The sequence below is a fragment of the Rhinatrema bivittatum genome, chromosome 5 (genome assembly GCF_901001135.1).
Source record: "Rhinatrema bivittatum chromosome 5, aRhiBiv1.1, whole genome shotgun sequence".
NCBI lineage: Eukaryota > Metazoa > Chordata > Amphibia > Gymnophiona > Rhinatrematidae > Rhinatrema > Rhinatrema bivittatum.
Window position 1 is genome coordinate 24,339,200 of NC_042619.1, and position 19,356 is coordinate 24,358,555.

The 19,356-nt window shown below is 45.4% G+C and overlaps 1 protein-coding gene across 3 annotated transcripts in view; it reads left to right on the plus strand.

Moving 5' to 3' along the window:
* GDPD5 (glycerophosphodiester phosphodiesterase domain containing 5) overlaps positions 1-18,774 on the plus strand; it is a 424,914-nt gene extending 406,140 nt beyond the window's left edge. For 2 of the 3 annotated variants that reach the window (XM_029602143.1, XM_029602144.1), the window contains 3 exons: positions 269-351; positions 14,545-14,657; positions 18,439-18,774. In XM_029602143.1, coding sequence (XP_029458003.1) covers positions 269-351; positions 14,545-14,657; positions 18,439-18,563 — 321 coding nt within the window. In that variant the 3' untranslated portion in view covers positions 18,564-18,774. Of the gene's footprint in view, positions 1-268; positions 352-14,544; positions 14,658-18,438 lie in introns of those variants that run through there. The other variant, XM_029602145.1, reaches the window with a different exon arrangement.
* The last annotated feature ends 582 nt before the right edge of the window (positions 18,775-19,356 follow it).

Below are 19,356 nucleotides of genomic sequence, written 5' to 3' on the forward strand. Positions count from 1 at the left end.
CCCCCTGAAAAATCGTGAGATCTATACTCATTCCACAAGAGTTGAAGAAACTGGTAGATGCCCAGTTTATGTCTGTATGCACATACAATGTGATATATATTTTTTTAAATCGCCTCTTAACATGCCGACCAGCTAAGACTGTGAATATGGACATTTGTGGGGAGGGGGGTCGGTCTTGGGCTTCAGCCTGTCGGATGGCTCAGATTCAGTGGGAGACTGCGTTTTCTTTTTAACAGAAGATGAGATAAGCCTGTGATTTCTGTTCTAGACTCCAGACGAATACTACCTAATCTGGATAACATCCGATCTCATTTCATTCACTGTTATCATAGGAGTTTTTATACTGCAGAAGTAAGTACCATTCTTCATTTTATGAATTTGGGACCTTGCGGCACGGAATAGCTTGGGGGTTGGATTGGTTTTCAGTGGATTCTCTTAATCTCTTCCCAACGAGTCATTCTCAGAGCACTTCTGTTAGGCCTGCCTTAAAGTGTTGCTAATTCGTTTCTTCCAGACCTGCACCTACCTTTTGAAAGTTTGTTGTTTTACATTCGTCTTTAGGGCCGGCATGGCCATAACAAAATATTCATGCGATACGTTTGCCTCCTAGCAGATGGAGCTAAGTAAAATAGATGCCTGATTTTATGTACTGAGGTTCGTTCTGAAACGTTTTGAGGCCCGCAAAGGCCAGAGTTGACCCTCCGTGCTTGGGGCTGCTTCTTTCGACTTGCTAAGGTGACAGCGGGCAGGGATTACTGGGGCGCATGGAGAATTTGGGGCAGTCATTGTCAAGTAAGGTCTCTTCCAAGGAGAAGTGTTTGAACCCCAGTTCTCCATGACGCCTGCACACTCGACTCGGTGGGTAAGGAATCTGAAATTGTCAGCATTGTGGCAATAGATCTGACTAAAGGTGACACAGGTTTTACTCTGTATTCTCCGCTTGATATTGTTAAACAGTAAATATATTTCATCTTTGTGTAGCAGGAGGCCCAAATTTCCAGCATTGGGGGGGGGAGGGGTTTGCTGCTTGAGTGCAGCCTGCTCCTCTGCCTTGCTCCTTGAATACATTCTGGTAAAAATATCGGGATGAGAAGGAACTTTTTAAAATTTCCGGGCTGTGCTTAAATCCCTGCCTTCCCTCTGTTGCTGGAAGTGGGTAGGCTAAGAGGTTTGACAGCCTATCCACCCTAATGGGTGCAAAATAAAAGGAGAATAGGGGAAATGGTTTATGGATGGAGGAGAAGAGAAGATGGGTGACAGTGAGAAGGGGATGAGAAGAGGTGGTTCAGATGTGGAGGGATGGGCTTAAAAAGAAAAAATAGGTTGGGTAAAGGAAGGGGAGAAGAGGAGATGTGTGAGTAGGAGGGAGGAGATAGAAAAGAAGGGGTTTGGGCGGGTGGAGGGAGGGAGGGAGCGAGATGGGAAGAGGAGGAATGGGAGAAGATGGAGAAGAGATGGTCCTTGGGTGGAAAGGCCAGGACAGAGGGTGTTGAAGGAGGGTTGGATGGATGGAGGGGAAAGACATAGGAAGGCGGTGAGAATCTGACCTGGAGGCGGCAATGGAAAGAAATGGAGGAAAGAACGGGAGAACAAAAACGCTGAAGAAATGAAAGGAAAACAGTAAAATGAATGAAGATGGAAACCTGGGGAAGAAGGAAAGAGGAATAAGACCATGGAATGAAGGCCTAAACTGAGAAGATGAACAGATAGCAGGGACATAAAACGTTGGGAAAGATGATTTAACATTACCCTTCCTTTTTATTGATTTATTTATTGATTCTTTAATCCCCCCCCCCCCTTCACAGTCTCCTCCCTCAGCCTCTCTATCTCCCTCTGCCGCTCCCATTTGCTCCCTGTGGCACCAGGGATTGCCTGTAGGGAGGCAGAGCACTTCCTGTCCCTGTGGCTTTTACTCCTCAGCCCCCTAATGCATTTGCACTTTGAGTAGAAGAAAGAGGGGGTGCTCTCTCTCTCTCAGCGCCCCACAACGTTTGCTGCTGCAGGTTGGGGAGGAGAGAGACTGAAGATAACGCGGCAGCAGTCAGAGAGGAGCCCACCAGAAGGCCTGGAGGGTGGGCCTGGCTCCTTACGAGCCTTGTTCTCTACATAAACCCCAGCATACAAAGATTCTGTAGAAACCTGGAAGCTGAGTAGGTTGTGATTCCTTTTATTGGCCCAGTATTAAAACCCCGCTCTAGTAGATGAGTGTTTGAGCCCACATGGGTCCCTTCCTCAGGCATCGCATAGATCCTCCATATTTACTACAATCTGTTTTATGTGCCTGCTGAGATTTCAACTTTAACCTGGGATTTTAGACGTCACTTCCTCTTCTTCAGGACTTGCGACTGGTTTCCCCTGACCTTCAGCCACTGGAAATAAAGTGCGCAGGGACATTCAACCTGAGTGCAGATCTCAGATGTCCACTTCATTATGTCCCCAACGCAAGCCGATTTATATCCCAGTAACAACGCGTGCTGCTGGCCAGCACATCCGCTTCAGTCAGGGACAGTATTTTGAGGAATCTAACTAATGTTGATGCTGTAAACAGTTTACGTATATCCAGAATGGCCCTGCTAAAGCAGTTCTGAAGTCCCAATGCCGCTTTCCCTAGGCTATTGCTGTTTTGTTTTGGGGGTGGGTTTTTTTTATTTGTCTCAGACCAAGCAGCTTATTTAATAAAGTTTAATAGCAGTGTTTACGTTCAGTCTGCGGAGAATTTATTCAGGCGAGGCGTTTTCCATAACAGAAAAAGGGACTAATGGTGGGGGCAGAAGTGGAAGATCCAAAGCAGGAAAGAGCTGTAATAGGCCTTTGTTGTTGACAAGGAAGGAGATCCAATAAGTTGTCTCTCATCACGTTTGATCCCTCATAAGCTTAAGAAGAGCACTGAGGGTACTAATGGAGCGCTCGGGCCTGTGATCAGATCTAAATTAGGATTCTTAGTTTACCACACACGCTGTTCATATTGGTGATTAACTCAGCAACCATCACTCTCTCTCTCCCTTTTTCAAAATCCATTTAGACACTTCGACTTTGCCTAATGGTTTTTGCTTTTTGGGTTATATTTATTTATTTTATTTTATTTTTATTTTTTTTTAACACACTTCTTTGAAATCAGTCTAGAAGCCTGTGCCCAGTGGCAGAAGCCACCTACTGCCTCCTGAACCCTGGCCCTCATTATGTAACATTTCCATACCCAAAGCTCTGTCTTTTTCTAAAATCCTAAGGGTCTAATACACTAAAGGTTGGGTTGGTTTTTTTTTACCATTTTGTGTTAGGCCCTAAAGCTTTTGTTGAATGGGATTGAAATGGCAGCGGACAAACTAAAGGGACTGTTTGATCTTGTAAACCAAGACAGTGCCCGTAATATTCTCTATTGAGGGCTCTGGGTATCAATAAGTCAGATAAACCAATCACCTCTGCTAGGCTTACATATGCTCTTCAACAAGTAGCCTACATTGTTGGATTGGGGCATGGGCCTGACTGTAAAACTGAGAGTTGTGAATACATTATATTCGCTTATAGTTTCATGAGTGTTTAGCAGCAGTGTTTACAGCAGATAGAGAATAGCTTATACAAAGCCAACGTGAAATCTGTGAATTGGACCACTGTTGGGTTTCACCTTTATGGGTAAGTGATAATTATGAGATACATTTCACATTCCTTATAGACCATCTGAGAAAGAAGTGGGTGCTGTAGGTAATGTGTTGATCCAAAGGAGGAGTCTGTATTAGCTGGAAACGGTCTGTCTGATAGGCTCGTCTTCATTCATGCTCAGCTTTCTGTGTGTCCTGCTGCTCAAGACTGGACATGTGGGAAAATAACCTATCTGGCCGATTCTCACTCCCTTCACTTTTTATAGATCAAACAAAATGCTTTTTGATCACACACACGCATGCAAGATATTATAAAATACTTCACATTTCTACTTAGTAACAGATCAAGACAAGATATAGCAGTCAGATATGAGGGCAAACTGATGAACTTTAAGGTGAGATATGAAAAGGAAGAGAGTTGGTTGGTCGAAAACATGCAAAGTTTGCTCATTGCAGGCAGAGAGAGGGTGCAACAAGATTTGGCCACCAACTGAGGCTGAATTGTGTGGTGGTCAAATTAACCATCAACTGCTCCTATTTTTGATGCTACACCAATGAAGCGCCAGCTCTGGGAGCCAGGATGGGTTTGACCTGGAATATGGTGAAGGATCATGTTCATCTGACTATGGAAGGGAGTGACTTGGAGAACTCTTCCATTGCTTGGATGCATGATTTTGCTGGGGTGAAAAAACTTGTAAAGAAACCACACCAAACTCAATTCAAACCCATAAAGTTCTAGTCAAAGTGTGCACAGATAGTAAATGTTATTTGCTTTTGCCTGTAATCGGCCAGATTTACATATTCATGGCACTTCTACTTGGGCTTGAATGGGAGAATTTTCCATGAAACAAATAAATGAAAAATTTTACCAATCCATGGTGTTCTGCAAACATTCTCTGGCATTTCACAAAAACTCCATGGCAAATTTTGCTCTCCATCTGTTTTCATCAAAAGAATTATTTTATTGAGTTTTATGATGGAAAGATACACGGAAACGCATGTTTTGCTAATTTTTCTGCAAAGGCATAAAGCCGGGGTTTTGTTGAACAAAAAAAAATTGCAAGGAACATCTCTTGTCCTGTTGACTTCGTTTATTCTGTTTTGTCCATTTTATTGTTTGTTTTAATATTGTCTTTATCGCATTATAGATATTTTATTGTAAACCACCTAGGAATGTTGATGGGCGGTTTATAAATTTTAAATAAATAAAAATGGGCAAAAACAATTCTCCTATCCTTAGCTTCAACATGGATGGCATTGTCTAATTATCAACAAAAAATTCTAAAAATCACCCGTGTTTGTTGTACTATTACAGCTGAACAAAAATAAATTTTAAATGCAATTCTAGAATATATTAGAAAGGACCTTCATACTAACACTACCAGCTATCTAAGCCGCCATTGCTTTATTTTTAATCATTGGTCCCAAATTACAAAGTTCAAAAAATGTTTTAAATTTCTTATGCAAATAAAATTACTTATCTTTATATATATATATGTGTTTTCTTCATATTCTTTATGTAACGCAAAGTATCTGGCATAGCAGCTCCCATCAATTCCGACGCATCGTGTTTCGAGACGAGTCTCTGCTTCAGGGGAGCCTGTAAGTAGGAATTTGGTATTGAGTGTAACCATCCCAAGAAGCAGAGTCTCGTCTTGAAACATGGCACGTGTCGGGATTGATGGGAGCTGCTATGCCAGATACTTTGCGTTACATAAAGAATACGAAGAAAACATATATATATATATATATATATATATATATATATAAAGATAAGTGATTTTATTTGCATAAGAAATTAATGATTTTATTTGCATAAGAAAATTATGCATTATGATGTTACACCTTTTTAAATTGCTGCTACAGGATTAACTCTCAAGCTTCCTCCCATGTTAAACTTAGAACTGTTCTCCTGTAAATAGGTTCACTGTCTGGTAATAACATTTGTTACGGTTACCACACGTAGCCACTCGGCAGCGAGGTTCAGCTGTTGTGTGGCTATGGCGGCCGTTGTATATCATTATATGTACCCTAGTATTAAGTTTATCTATCCTCGTGCCTTTTACTATCCCTCCCGTGCGCCTCTTCTCTCGCACCCCCAGTTTTAAGATCCCTGTTTTTTGTAACTGATTTCTTCCCACTCTCTTTTTCCCTAGTTAATTGTGAGCCGGAATGCTATCTCTGATGATGGTCGGTATATAAAAACCTCAAATCAAAAAATCTTTTATTTATTTTATTTTAACTTTGTAATTTGGGACCGATGATTAAAAATAAAGCAGGGAAGGCTTGGATAGCTGGTGGTGCTTAGTATGAAGGTCCTTTCTAATATGTTCTAGAATTGTCTAATTACCTACAGGATGAAAAGGCTATAGGCTGGTTGAAATGGAACATTCTCATCGCCATGCAGCATTGCAGTAGATGTGTTTTTCCCAGTAGAAATCTACTTTGTTTATTTTTATAGGTTTTGGTATACTTTATTGGTACAACCTAAGAGTAAGCCAAGGGTGATGAAGTACATGAGATTTTGAGACCAAAGCCTCGAAATGCATGCACCACATCCTCTATGGATTGCTCTTGCCGTGATGTAGGAAAAGGCATCGCACTTTGCCAAGCTTGCCGTACGGCTCGTTCTGCATTTGTTGTCCCTTGGACTAACCGTGGTTGCTGCATTTACTGTCTTAAGGCAGAAGATGCATCTTGGGTCAACTTCAGAAGCTTCTCTTGGCAAAACGCAATCTCGTTGTCCTCTCTCCTTGCCCATACCTGGTTGCTGGCCTTATTGCGACACTGCTGGGGCGTGGGCACAGTCTGTGAACTTTTCGGTTGATGCTTTACAGGTTTTCTTTTTCTCTCCAACAGGAGTATTGAATGTAATGACTGTAACTGACCTTTGCTTTGTCGTTCTCGCATTGTTGGGGGGGTTTTTCCTTATTGCTCTGACTGGTGTGCATGTTCCTGCTTTTTCTCTCTGTCTCTCTCTCTCTCTCTGCTGCACTCTGGCATCTCAGTTTTCACATGATCAGGTAATGCAACTGTCTCTCTCTGCCCTTTTCCCCCTCCTCAGCACCACTCTCCTCTCTCTCTCTCCTCTCTTAGGCACTCACTGCAGACTGGGATACACAGAACTGAATGACATTGAAGAGCTTAAGTCGTATATTCACAAAAAAACAAAAAAAAAAACCTCTCTGAATCTTGGATTGGTGAATCTAAATTGCTAAAAAATGACATTTTCTCTTGATGACTGCATGCGGTATAATTTAAAAAGACCCTTTTAGAATGTCTTCCCTTGATAAATGGACTCGTTTTTACACAGAGTTTTGCCCCCATAGGAATGTGGAATAAATCTTCAAACATTCTGGGGGCAATCCTCACTAAGCCACCTACCTTGGTTTTCTGGTGTCCACATACTCGTAAGTATGTTTTCAGAGAGGAATTACCAAGATGGTTTCTCTTTAAAACTTAATTCGCGCGTGCATTTCCACAATCGCCCACGTGCTTTGCCTCCTGCCGCGGCAGCGACAAACCCAGGCTGAGTAAATTTGAAAATGAAAAGCTACCTGTGTACGATCTCCCACCAAGGCCTTTCTCAAATTCTTCCTGAACCATATAGGCAGGTTACCTCCTTTTAACTGCTACAAGGGGGGAGGATCCAACTAACGGGCCGATACAGTAAAAATCGTGGGAGAGCGGGCGATACAGTAAATTAATTTATTTAAATTAGGGTCAGCGGTAAAAAGAGGCGCTAGGGACACTAGCGCGTCCCTAGCGCCTCTTTTTGGACAGGAGCGGCGGCTGTCAGCGGGTTTGACAGCCGACGCTCAATTTTGCCGGCGTCGGTTCTCGAGCCCGCTGATAGCCACGGGTTCGGAAACCGGACGCCGGCAAAATTGGGCGTCCGGTTTTGAAGCCGCGGGCCCATTTTAAATTTTTTTTATTTTTTTACTTAGTTATCGCCATGATATTAAGTCGGAGGGTGCACAGAAAAGCAGTTTCTACTGCTTTTCCGTGCACTTCCCCGGCACCAGCAGAAATTAGCGCCTACCTTTGGGTAGGCGCTAATTTCTTAAAGTAAAATGTGCGGCTTGGCTGCACATTTTGCTTTCTGTATCGCGCGGGAATACCTAATAGGGCCATCAACATGCATTTGCATGTTGCGGGCGCTATTAGTCTCGGGAGGGGGTTGGACGCGCATTTTCGACCCCGCACTGAATAAGGGGTAAAGCTAGCGCGTCGAAAACGTGCGTCCAAATGCCGGTTAACAGTGCGCTCCACCAGAGCGCACCGTACTGTATAGGCCTGTAAGTAACTTCTTCATTAACTAGTTAGATGCCTTTGTAAATTATCCTGGTCTGGAGTTAGCCAGACAGATCCCAGCATTTCACATTTCACCTCCCCTCCCCCCACCTCACTCACTGGCCAAAATTCTGTCAAGACAAATTCAATTTTTGCCTGGCAAATTAAATTCCTTCTCCTCCCCCCCCCCCCCCCATCCCGTCACCAGCGGCCCCCACTCGCTGGGCAGAGTTTAGTCCAGACAAAAAGGCAGCGCTGGAGGGCATTCCCATGGCGCGGCTTTATTTTGCACGATAGCGCTGGCCAGACGGTTACCCGAGTAACTCTGCCCAGGCGCTCATAGCTGTCCCAAGTGTTGCCAGGTTCCTCATCCCCACCCCCCTAATCTCCTAACAGTTTTTCATTTCACTGTGAGGACAGCAGTAATGTAAAATCCAAGGAAAAGCTGGGTGCACGTGTCTATACACATTGGGCATTCTTCTGTGCCCCCAACACATCCTCTCACCTTCTCCCTCTCCAGGCAAACGGGGGCTCTCGCTACTAAATTATGGGCTTGGGCCTTTTGAACCTTCCAGAGAGCACTTAGAAACCCATGACTACCCGCAGCGCGTCTTAAATTCTGCCACTGATTTCAGTAGCCAGTTTCGTTAACAAGCACGAATCGCTGTGAATGTTTTTTGCCAGGCCTGCAGGCTCCCATTCGTAATGGGCCAGCCACATTGAGCAGGCTCTCTGTCCACATAATGCACTTTAAAACTAGCACTGTGGGGGAAAATGCACAATAAAGCTGTATCGTACCGGAGCTCAAACCTTTCAGGGCAGTCTAAAGGCGATCCCGGGAATTGTAAGAAGCACCTTAGCTTTGTCTGAGGAAGGCGCGGGGGGGTGGGAACACAATTGCTGATCCACATTGCTCTGATTGTGATGAAGGGGTAGCAATGTGTATGAGCTGGCGGGCAAATGTGTGCATAAGTCACGGCGTTTTGCAGAGGGGTCTTTGCACGCATAACGACAACATTGAAAAATATCCCGGAAGAACTATGCGCACACGGTTGCACCTGCTATTGATCGTGTAGTTTTGCCGAGAGAATTTTCACTTGCGCTTTTGGTAAAAATCTGGAACAGCCTGCCTGCTGGTCCCAACCCCGCCCGCACCCCAGCCCCCCTGCAGTGCCTCTCTCCATGTGCAAATAGGGAATGCGCGTAATTTAACACGCGTGTCAGCCGCGCAGTGTTCTAAAGGGCCGTTTCTTCAGGTGAAGCACTGCTTTACCTGCAGAAGTCCATCTGAAAATTACCCTAGAAATGGCCGGAAACAGTGATGTGGCAGAGATACAGTAGCACAGTGTCTGCCAGGATACCAACCTTCAGTAACCCTGGTGCAGCTTCCCATTGCAACACCTTACGTTTTTTAAGAACATAAGAAAATGCCATACTGGGTCAGACCAAGGGTCCATCAAGCCCAGCATCCTGTTTCCAACAGTGGCCAATCCAGGCCATAAGAACCTGGCAAGTACCCAAAAACTAAGTCTATTCCATGTAACCATTGCTAATGGCAGTGGCTATTCTCTAAGTTAAATGGCAGTGGCTATTTTCCAAGTTAAATTACTGCATCTCCTTGGTCATTGATACAGGAGTTATAAAATGACCAGATTATAGGTGAAAGGAGCTAACTGTCACGGCCTGGGGACATTTTTGACCTGAGCGCCTTGATTGGGTTGCATGGCCGTGCAGCAAGCTTGCTCTTCAAGGTCACACAGCAGGTGACCTCCATCCAGGCTGACCGGTTATTCTGCTGTTCCTGCGCAGTTGACTGGGGATCCCTATCCAGTTTTCTTTAAAATGTTTTAGCATTTGATACACTATATAATTCTTTCCTAAGAGTGCAAAGATGAAAGTCTGTTACGCTTCCCCCAGTGAGATGTAGGGAAGACACTGCCTCGCAATAATCTTTGGGGCAGATGGTAGGACGTACCTCACTGTGTGTGAGGAAAAGGGGACCCTTGGGCTGAGGTGTGGTTGGCGCAGCTTGTAACGGCCACAGTGACAGCTGGTGGACATGCCCCGAGTGGGACTAGCTGGAGCTTCACCCCTACCAACCGTCTCCCCTGCAGGTTGTGCCCTTGGGTTCTAATGGTCAGCAGGTCTTAGGAGGGTCCCTGGGGTAATAGCCAGAGGGATAGAGTCCAGGTCCAGGTGACTGTCGAGGCAGGCAGCAGGCAGAGAGGTCCAGTAGACAAGACAGAGGTCGGGGCAGACAGCTGTAGGTCAGGGTCCAAAGCAACAGGTCCAGGAGGCGATCCGGAGGGTCAGGGAACAAGCGGAGGTCAAGCCAAGGGAGACAGGGTGAAACAAGGGTGAGGTCAGGGACCGGGCAGGGGAGACAGACCAGGACACAGACCCCCACAGCAGGAGCACAAGTGAACAATGAACACGGGCAGACGCCGCACGGAGGAGCAGGTCGCTCAGGGGACTTGTTGCTGAGGCAAGGAGTGTAGTGCAAAGCAGGTTTAAAGGTCTAGAGGCGGTGACATCCTCCAAGAGCGACCCCCCCCCCCCCTGCATTTTCCCGCCTCGGTAGATATATTGTGCATGTGCTTGGGCACGTGTACGCCCAAGGCGTCCATTGCCAGGTCCCCGCGACGTGCGCTGTTCTGCTGCGAAGACGGAGCGCGAGTCTCTCGGAGAGAGCAGGCGGGGACCGTGGCTTTCTAACACTGTGCTCTCAGTTGTCCTTTGATGTACTATACCGCAGGAAGAAAAGCCTTATGAAACTTATTTACAACGCTGTGATTAATTTGGCCATGATAGACGAGTCTGCCCATTTTCCAGATCAGTGTAAGTGGCTCCTTTTTCTGCAGTGAAGCCTTCACGTTAAACCTTTTCTGGTGCTTTCAGCCTGGGCAGCGCTGCGCGGTCCTTTTCCAACACCTTTCCCAGATCTGTTCTGTCCGTTCCCCCCCCTGTAATTTCTTTGTGGACTGTGAATAACACTGGTGGGTATTCGTGGCGCTGGATGCCCCCCCCCCCCAGGTAGGATAGTAGGCTGTGTGTATTGCCCGAAACCTTCCTGCAGCAGGGCACTTGCCCTGCAGAAGCATTGCATTAATATTCATGAGATGGATTGGCTGTGTAAATAAGGTGCACCCGTCTATAAGACTGCTGCCTCTCCCCCCCCCCCCCCCCCCCCCGCATGACTGCCACAGAATTTGGGATTTCAGCACAACACAAGGACTCTGTTCGTGCCGCCATGTAACAATTCACTTTATAAAACATTTTTAATGCACAGACATGATCAGTGAAATCAGCCTCAATTATGTGGACACTTATGTGTCCGTCTAAGTGGACACTTACGTGTCCACTTAGACGGACACATAAGTGATGCCATGTGCGGTATATAAAAAACTTTTAAATAAATAAATAAATAGACATTCCCAATAAACAGTTGTTTGTTTATTTTTTTCTGGTTTGGCAAATTGATGAAAACCCTCCCAGTTAAACCGCACACTGTTCTGGAGAAGGGTACGTGTTGCCCGTGCAGGCCCTGGAAATACATCAGTGAATGGTAACTTTTCGGGGTTCCTAAGAGTGACAGTGTAGGGCCAGCCCCGGTGGCTCGGTGGCAAATGCATGCAGAGGACCCTGGATTTGCTTCTCAGGCCAGGACTCTGCTCCTCTGATCAGCCAGGGGTAGGATGAGGCTAGGAAGGCAGCCCATGGGGGGGGGGGGGCCACAGCTTAACGGCAAAACTTAGGTCTTACGTTGGTCAGGTCCTAGAGGGAGCTGAGGCTTGTGGCCCCCCAGCCGAAGGCTCCCGCTGCGCCGGCTGGGCTGAGTTGGAAGGGGGGAAAAGCCCCAGGCTGGTGAACGAAAGCTTACGGTGGCGCAGCCCAATTCCAGAGGCGAGTTCCAGTTGAGCTGAAATCCCAAAGGAGAGGGAGAAAATTGCAAGGCTAAGTAAATGAAAATAATGCATTCCTCTCTCCAAAGGTGAATTGCTAGAAATATAGTTTCACTGTATATTTTGGTATATGCTTTTTTTTTTTTTATGGACGATAGTAGTAGAAGTTTGGATCTCAATATACATCACCTCTGTAGCAGAACTGTCCATGCAGCGCGTTTGCGGTGGATGACTTGGTTGCATGGACAGGAACAATAAGTCCCATCTGGTCTGTCCAATTTACTTCCTGATGCAATGCCCACTTGATCCTTAGCTTCTCCTTTGCAACTTAGGGGTCCTCTTGCGCCGGGCTTTCTGGAGTTCTGTTACTGTTTCTAGCACCACTGGGAAGGGCGTTCCATTCATCTCCCATACCCTCCGTTAAAAAGTATGTTTTTAATGTTACTCCTGACTCTGCCCCCTCTGAATCTCTTGGGATTTTCTTTCCACCTCTTGTATATTTATACCTTTGAGGAATTTGAAAGTCCTCCTGCATATCTCTCCCATCTGTGCTCCCCTGTAGGGTATAAATGTTCAGGGGGCGTCTGCCTTCCAACCTCTTCTCCCCCTACCCCATCCCCATCTCACTGCTTGTGCACCCGCCTGCTTAGATGGGTCCTGGTTGTGTGATTTTATTTCATTTATGTATTTCCTATTATACTGCCTTGCCAGGTAGCAACACAATTTAAAAAAAAAAAAAAAAAGTTTGCAATACCTTGAATACTTGGCTTCGTGATGCTGTCATTCCACAGGATGGCGCCAAATCACCTCAAATCCATTACTTAGCTCTAGACTAGAGGCTGATGAGGCCTCCTGTTTCCATCCCCAAACAGGCCTGGTTTTCAGGATGACCATGGTGAAAACGCGTGAGAGATACGCGCGTCCATTTGGTGAACCAGGTACATATCTGTGCTTTCATGATCCCGAAAACCAGACCGATGTGGGAGCCACGAGGACCGGGACTGAGAGCCACTGGTCTGGAGAAAAGAAATGGGTTGTGTTTTTTTTGTTTTTTTCCCATGCTCATCCACTTGCTTTTCCAAAGTCCGGTCCGGATTCTGTGCTCCGTTGACAAGTCTCAGCAGAGCAAGGCGAGGGTGTGCAGTACAAGAGTGAAAAGCAGCAGGATGGGACAGAGCGAGGGGGAAAGCGCTGATATTTCTTACTACTGCCTGGAATGGTTTTAAGCTCTCAGCCCCAAAAGGAACAGGAGTTCTGCCTTGGGAAAGGGAATATAAATTCCATTATATTTCTTGTTTCCTGAAATCCAACATTCATACTGAGAGAGCAGTGTAGGGAAGGGCTTTGCTTGAAATTCTCCACATGGAGAAGACCCAAGGGGTTTAGGAATTATATGGGGATGGCATTTCTGTCCCTGTAAATCCCACTTCCAGAAACTGCAGTGTGATGGGGCTGGGTGAGCTACTTTCTCTCAAGGTAGGTAGATAGGTATTTGCCCCATCACCTCTCCCAGAATATTTGCCAGTTTCGGGTGAGTTTCACACTGTTACATTTGTTGTGACATTTCTCCTAGAGCATAGTTACACTTTTACCAGGAAGGGGCAAAAGCTTTTACAAAATGCCTGCTAGAAAGGAACCGAGGCATCTGCTAAGGTTCATGAAATAAGGTCAATTCCCAGAGGTCCACGCTGGTTGAAGCTCTGTCAGAGATTCAGCATGCAAACTGGCATCACGCTGCAAGAACTACCGGTGAGGGAAAACTTGGCCATGCCACGGCATGCCTGACCAGATACGTCAAGGCGAGATGCAACATACCATGCTAAGCCGAATCCCAGTGGGAAGCCATAAATAGCAATTGAAATCACAGCAGCCCTACCATAAAGTGTAGGGTTCACCGCTCCGTCCACACAGCGTCAGTTTACAAGGCCAGTATTTGGTAGCGGACTTTACTTGGTCTCTGTCTCGACCAGGATCCGACCGTTCTCTGGTTAAAGCCTGTTTAAATTGCTTATAAATTATTAGTTTTGCTGCCATCTGGGTTCGCAGATTAGCATAGAGCAGGTGAATTTATAAAGTCGGAAAACCCTCTGTCTCGGAGGCTTTAAAACGTAAGCGGTGTTTATCCGTAACTGCACAAATACTGAATACACAAATAGGCACATAGCCAAGGAAGGAAAGGCCAGAGCTCCTGCTAGTGATGCTGTGCATGGATCCACCGAACCTTTTTACTTGACTGCCTGAAGCATTTTTTTACTGCTCTCCTCGACCTTTCCCCTTCCTGTGGTTCAAGGATTCAGAGAGTTCCTCGTTCACACAATAACCGGTGTTCAGCACCTGCTTTGGGACTTTAACCACTGGGGAAGCTGCTGACCCACACGTTACTGTAGGTCATGTAAGTTCCTTACATATGGGGTTAAATCGCAGGCATTGCCAAAGGTGTGACAGGATGTTGACCTTGTTGCCAGTAGCAGAAAGGGGCTGGACGCCACTTGACCTTACCCTTCTAACCTCCGTGTTCTCCAGCATCCGCTGTTTGATATTTGTGCTCTCATATGCAGGACATTTTTCGTTAGGGCTGCCGTCTTCTTGGGTGCGATCTTGTAGATTGTGTTAAGAAGTCCCTTCGAGCTTTGTAGGCTGTGTGCCAAGACCCAGGAGACAGGCTTGTTTGTGCTCGCGAGGAGGTCGGTCCTTCCAAACTCCCATCAGAACGGGCTGCTCTAATCCCTTCTTTCAAAATGTCTCCATTGCAGGTGGCGCCTAGGAAGCATAAGGACGTACAATCCTGAGCAGATCATGCTGAGTGCGGCCGTGCGCAGAACCAGTCGGGATGTCAAGATCATGAAGGAAAAGTTAATCTTCTCAGGTACAGCCGCTACTATTGGATGAGGCCGATGGACACGCTGCGGACCAACGCTGACAATAAATAGAAAGTAGAAGCATGGAGGGTGTCCACCATCAGCTCGCCAAAAACATTTGTTAAAAGAAGATCAAGCAAGAAGTTAGTTAGAAGCAATACCTTTAATGGGCTACTAAATGGTTTAAGATTCAAGTTTCTTGACCTCTAAGGCTCTTCTGGCAGTTGCCTCTTATCTTAGTAATCCTGAAAGTTTGCATGTTAAAACATTTATTGGCTTACAAAAAGTGTATTGCTATCCAGTGAGGGAGGGAGGATATATTGTATGTTGACTTTGTCCTGCTACCGTGCTTTGTTGAGCTTATGTGCACGATCTTGCAGGCTTTAGCTTGATCCGGACCTCACCAGTTGATAAAATAATTGAAGTAGGCCTTAATGGTAAGAACAGACCTAGAGGAGTACATGGAGGTGCCCCCATCAATAAACACGTAAGAGAATGCTGTACATATCGGGGATGGGAGACCTAGATGATGTATGCAGTACTTGATATGTATCATCTAGAACTTTTTATTACCTTGCCATCGTGTGATGATATCGCAAAATGAAAACCAGATTTGATTATACACATTAGGTCGTAACAGTAATTGAGACACATGGCTTGCCCAGTTCTGCTTGTTACCTGCATATTCTCATTGGAGATCTTAAAAGGATTTATGTGTGTAAAATTGTTACACGTTGAAATGCACTTTTGAAAATTGCCACGATGTATTCCACTTTTATGCACGTAACTCCTTTGAAAATTACCTTCATTATGTGTAGTCGCTTCTAGTCTAGAACAAAACAAAAATACTTAAACATTCTAATAGCAAAGGCGTAAACTAATTTTTTTTTCTTTGGGTTCTAGCTCAGCTTTAATTAAACACCGTGTAACTTGTGTGTTGTAAAACACATTTTTACTGACAGCTATTATGGGTAAACCGGGCAAAACAATTTGTGCAGTGCGAGTAACGGAACGGGATTGTCTCTTCGTCTCCATTCGTGCTGCCTCTGAGGGCTCAGTTTATTTTATGCTTCACTAAAATAGGAGCGCGAGGATTAAAATAAAAACACCCTGGATACCAAATCAATGAACAGTGCAAGGAAGATCCAAGGTCCCCCCCCCAAAAACTGCAGTCATGCCACTCCACACCGCTAAGCGAAGGACCCGGGTTGGATTCCTGGGTCAAGTCCTTTGCTCCTGGGATTGGCCAGGGCAGTGGATGCTGCAGAGAAAGCACTGGTAACCCCTGGGAGGTGGGGGGAGGGAGGCCCAGTTGTCATGGCAATGCATTGTAAATTGCCAAAAAGAAATCCAACATGGAGAGACCTAGTAGGAATATGCATTAAGATGTCCTATTGCATGTCTCCATTGTTAAGGATAATAGAGAGGACAATTTTCAAAGCAATTAAATAGCTGTCCCTTAACTCAATCAGCCAAAAGTACAGAGTTTCCCAATGCATGGGCTTCTAGTTGCATTTAGGGGAGGTGTTCCCTGGGGTATCGGGAAATAACGCGCCCGTGGGATTGGATTTTCAAATTTGTACTCTGTGCTCTCCCTTGAAATTTTGCCCACACGTGTAGCAGATGAAGAGTCCTCGGCTCCTTTGCACCCATGGGCAGTATTCAAAGGGTAATAATGCACTTGCTTTCCATTTGAAAATTAGGTGCAAGGTCCATGGCATATGGTTAAGGATGATGATAAAATCTCAAGTGTTGACATTGGAAAATCATTTTGGTTTGTTTGCTCTGACCTGCCAGTGCTTTAAACTTCGTGCATGACTGTAGCCTGACCTGATGGCCATGTCCCCCTCTAAACGAGCTCTCTCATCCCAGCAAGGCTCATAATTAGTGCCATCCGCTTCTCATTCGTTGGTGTCCTCTTATCATGTCTGTATTCGAGTACGAGAGAGGGTGGCACAGAGTGCATAAGGCCATCTTGATAATTCCTAGCTACATCCCAAAACCATGGCGGGTAGGCCAAGGGAATGGGGGTGAGAGAGCAGGGGAACGAGGGAGCGTATGCCTAGATGGAGAGAGAGAGAGATTTTTGGCTCTAGACAGTGACAATCTAACACCAGTTGAGAAGCTGCAAAAGTCTTCTAACGAGATATCCATGCAATGACACCTCTGAGCTCCATATTCTGTGTCGCAGCTTCACCTCGGGTCTGGACGCATTGGATTTCTTTTCTCCTTCGTTCTTTATTCCCTGATAGCAGATCACAGGTGCCGTGGGTGTGTTGAGTTTAAACCTCCTTTGTGGTCTGCTACGCTTTTTTTTTTATTATATGTAGACTCCGGCATTGCTGTAATGCTCGCAGTGGCGTATTGATAGAATAACAGCAGCGAGGGGCTTTTCTCCTCCTGAATGATAAGATAAAGGCCACTATAAACAAAACACTACATGCGTGCCAGGTGAGGGAAAATTCAGGCACACAAAGACCGATGGCATTATGAGGGCAATGTACAAAGCCATCAAGGAGGGTAAACGGCGATTTACCTGCCTGAATCGTCCATCTTGAACTTGCTCTCCTTTAATGCAACTACACGTTGCACGCAGTTTGATAGCGCACATGCTTTTCAGCCTTGTTGAGAGGGGACATTCCCGAGGGAACGTATTTAGATAGGGGGAAGGAAAAGGATGAGTGGGGACGGAATCACCAAATCTCCATGTGGACTCTTCCAGCAGAATTCTACCCACACGTAAAGCAACAGGTTTCATCAGGAAAGCACCCACAAGTACTTTGGCTTTTGAAATTCAGGACAGAGTCTGTGAGTAAAAGTCCCTGTGCGCTTTGCCCCCAAAACTGCCCACTAGGTTTGTCCATATTACATAGCATAGTTTTCATGATTCTCCAACTTTATCATTATGCACTCAAGACACAACAAGATCCTTCTACGTAGGTCAGTTGTGCTCACGTTTATTTATCTCAATTGACCTATATCTTGATGGACATCTACAAATCATGAAATGTTCATCCAGGAGGTAGTAAATACATGTGTGTATCTGACCTTGTAGCACTTACATCGTTGGCTCCGGTATTTCAGCTGAGGCTGCAGTCCATCCTGCCCAGTTCTGACCGATGACCCGATTGTGGAGGGGAGTAGCACACTCCAGGATGGGAGGTTTTAAGGGTTCTGATGCCCGGTCCTATTGCAGCAAGGCTGAATGGTTTCAGCGTTTGGGAAGTACATTGAACACCGTTTCACCATGCACCTTGCTGCGTTTTGCTTTGGTCTATATTGAAAATAAAATAACCCGGGGACTGTTAGAATGCCTTTATCTTGAGTTTAGAGCACACGCTGAGGTCCTCCTCCATTTTCCTACGTGCATTGCTATTGGCCAGTGTCTCATAATACGTTGAACGGTCACCTGCTACTTGCCCGACAAATCAGAATGCTTGCCTTTTCTCAGCCAATTTTATAAAATCTAAAACCACTCTGCAACAGCAACGGTGGGAGAAAGTTTAGCGTTTTTTCATACTTAATAGCATCCATGCATACTGTAACTATAATGCACAGCCGTTGTCTGTTAAACATACCAGACTTCTTCCGGCAGGGAAGGGATTTTCAAAGCTAATTAGTGGCTTTGTCTTTCTGCTTCTTCCTGAAGAGTAAGAACGAGCTCTATAAGCAGACATTATAAGTTCTTAAACGCCCCTTCCCCCCTCCGCACAACACACAGTTTTGTTTTGTTTTTATTTTGGTACGGTCTGCAACTTCATTTTCAATTTCTTTTTTTTTTCATTCCAGAAATAAACAACGGCCTGGATAACGCGGAAGATCTCTCCTTGTGTTCAGAAAGCAGATACGACGGTTACTCCAATGAAGTTGTCACCCCCATGGACCGTCCAGACGGAAGGATGCGCATGGATTAAGAGGGATTTTTGGCACAAGAACTGTGCTCTTATTTAATAATAATAATATATTACACCTGCGATCTCCGGGACAGGAATATTTTATGGAACTACTGAACATACTGACGTTTCTTTGTGTGTATGGTTTTTTTTTTCCCCTCCCCCCATGATGATGATGGGTGCTGATCTGGACTGCGTTACCGACTTAAATATATAGAGAAAGTCCTTTTGGTCCCTTGTGTCCTTGTGATTGCCAGGGTTTCTGAACAAAAGCCCTCGTGCAGCAAATTGGTCAAACGGAAGAATTCTGGAAGAGCGGCCGGCAATAACTTTTTACCTGCCCCCATCCCCCCACGTGGTACCTTTACCAGAGCTCAAGTTCACATCGAAACGTGCAACGTCCCCTGGGTAAAGGAGGAGGTAGAGGTGTTTCCTGTTCTTGTTCTTGTTCTGGATAACACGGTTCAGTTTATGTAAATTAATTGTTTGGATTTACAGGGCCGTGTCCAATAGCGTCGAGTACATAAAATAGACAAAACAGATGTTCATAACATGGCACCCCTTCCATTACATCTCCTCCCCCACCATCAAAACCCATCATCCAACCTGGGTGTCTACCAAGTATACAACAAGGTATGAAAAAAATAGCAATATAAAGAAATAGAAAACCATTCCAGCCCTGGATGTACACCAGCAAGAGCATACGATAGTACAATGGATGACGATGTTAAGTATACACATTCCTTCTTGCGAAAGAGTTCAAAAGCGAAGGGTATCACAAATGCATTTCATCCCTCCTCCTCCCCCCATGTCC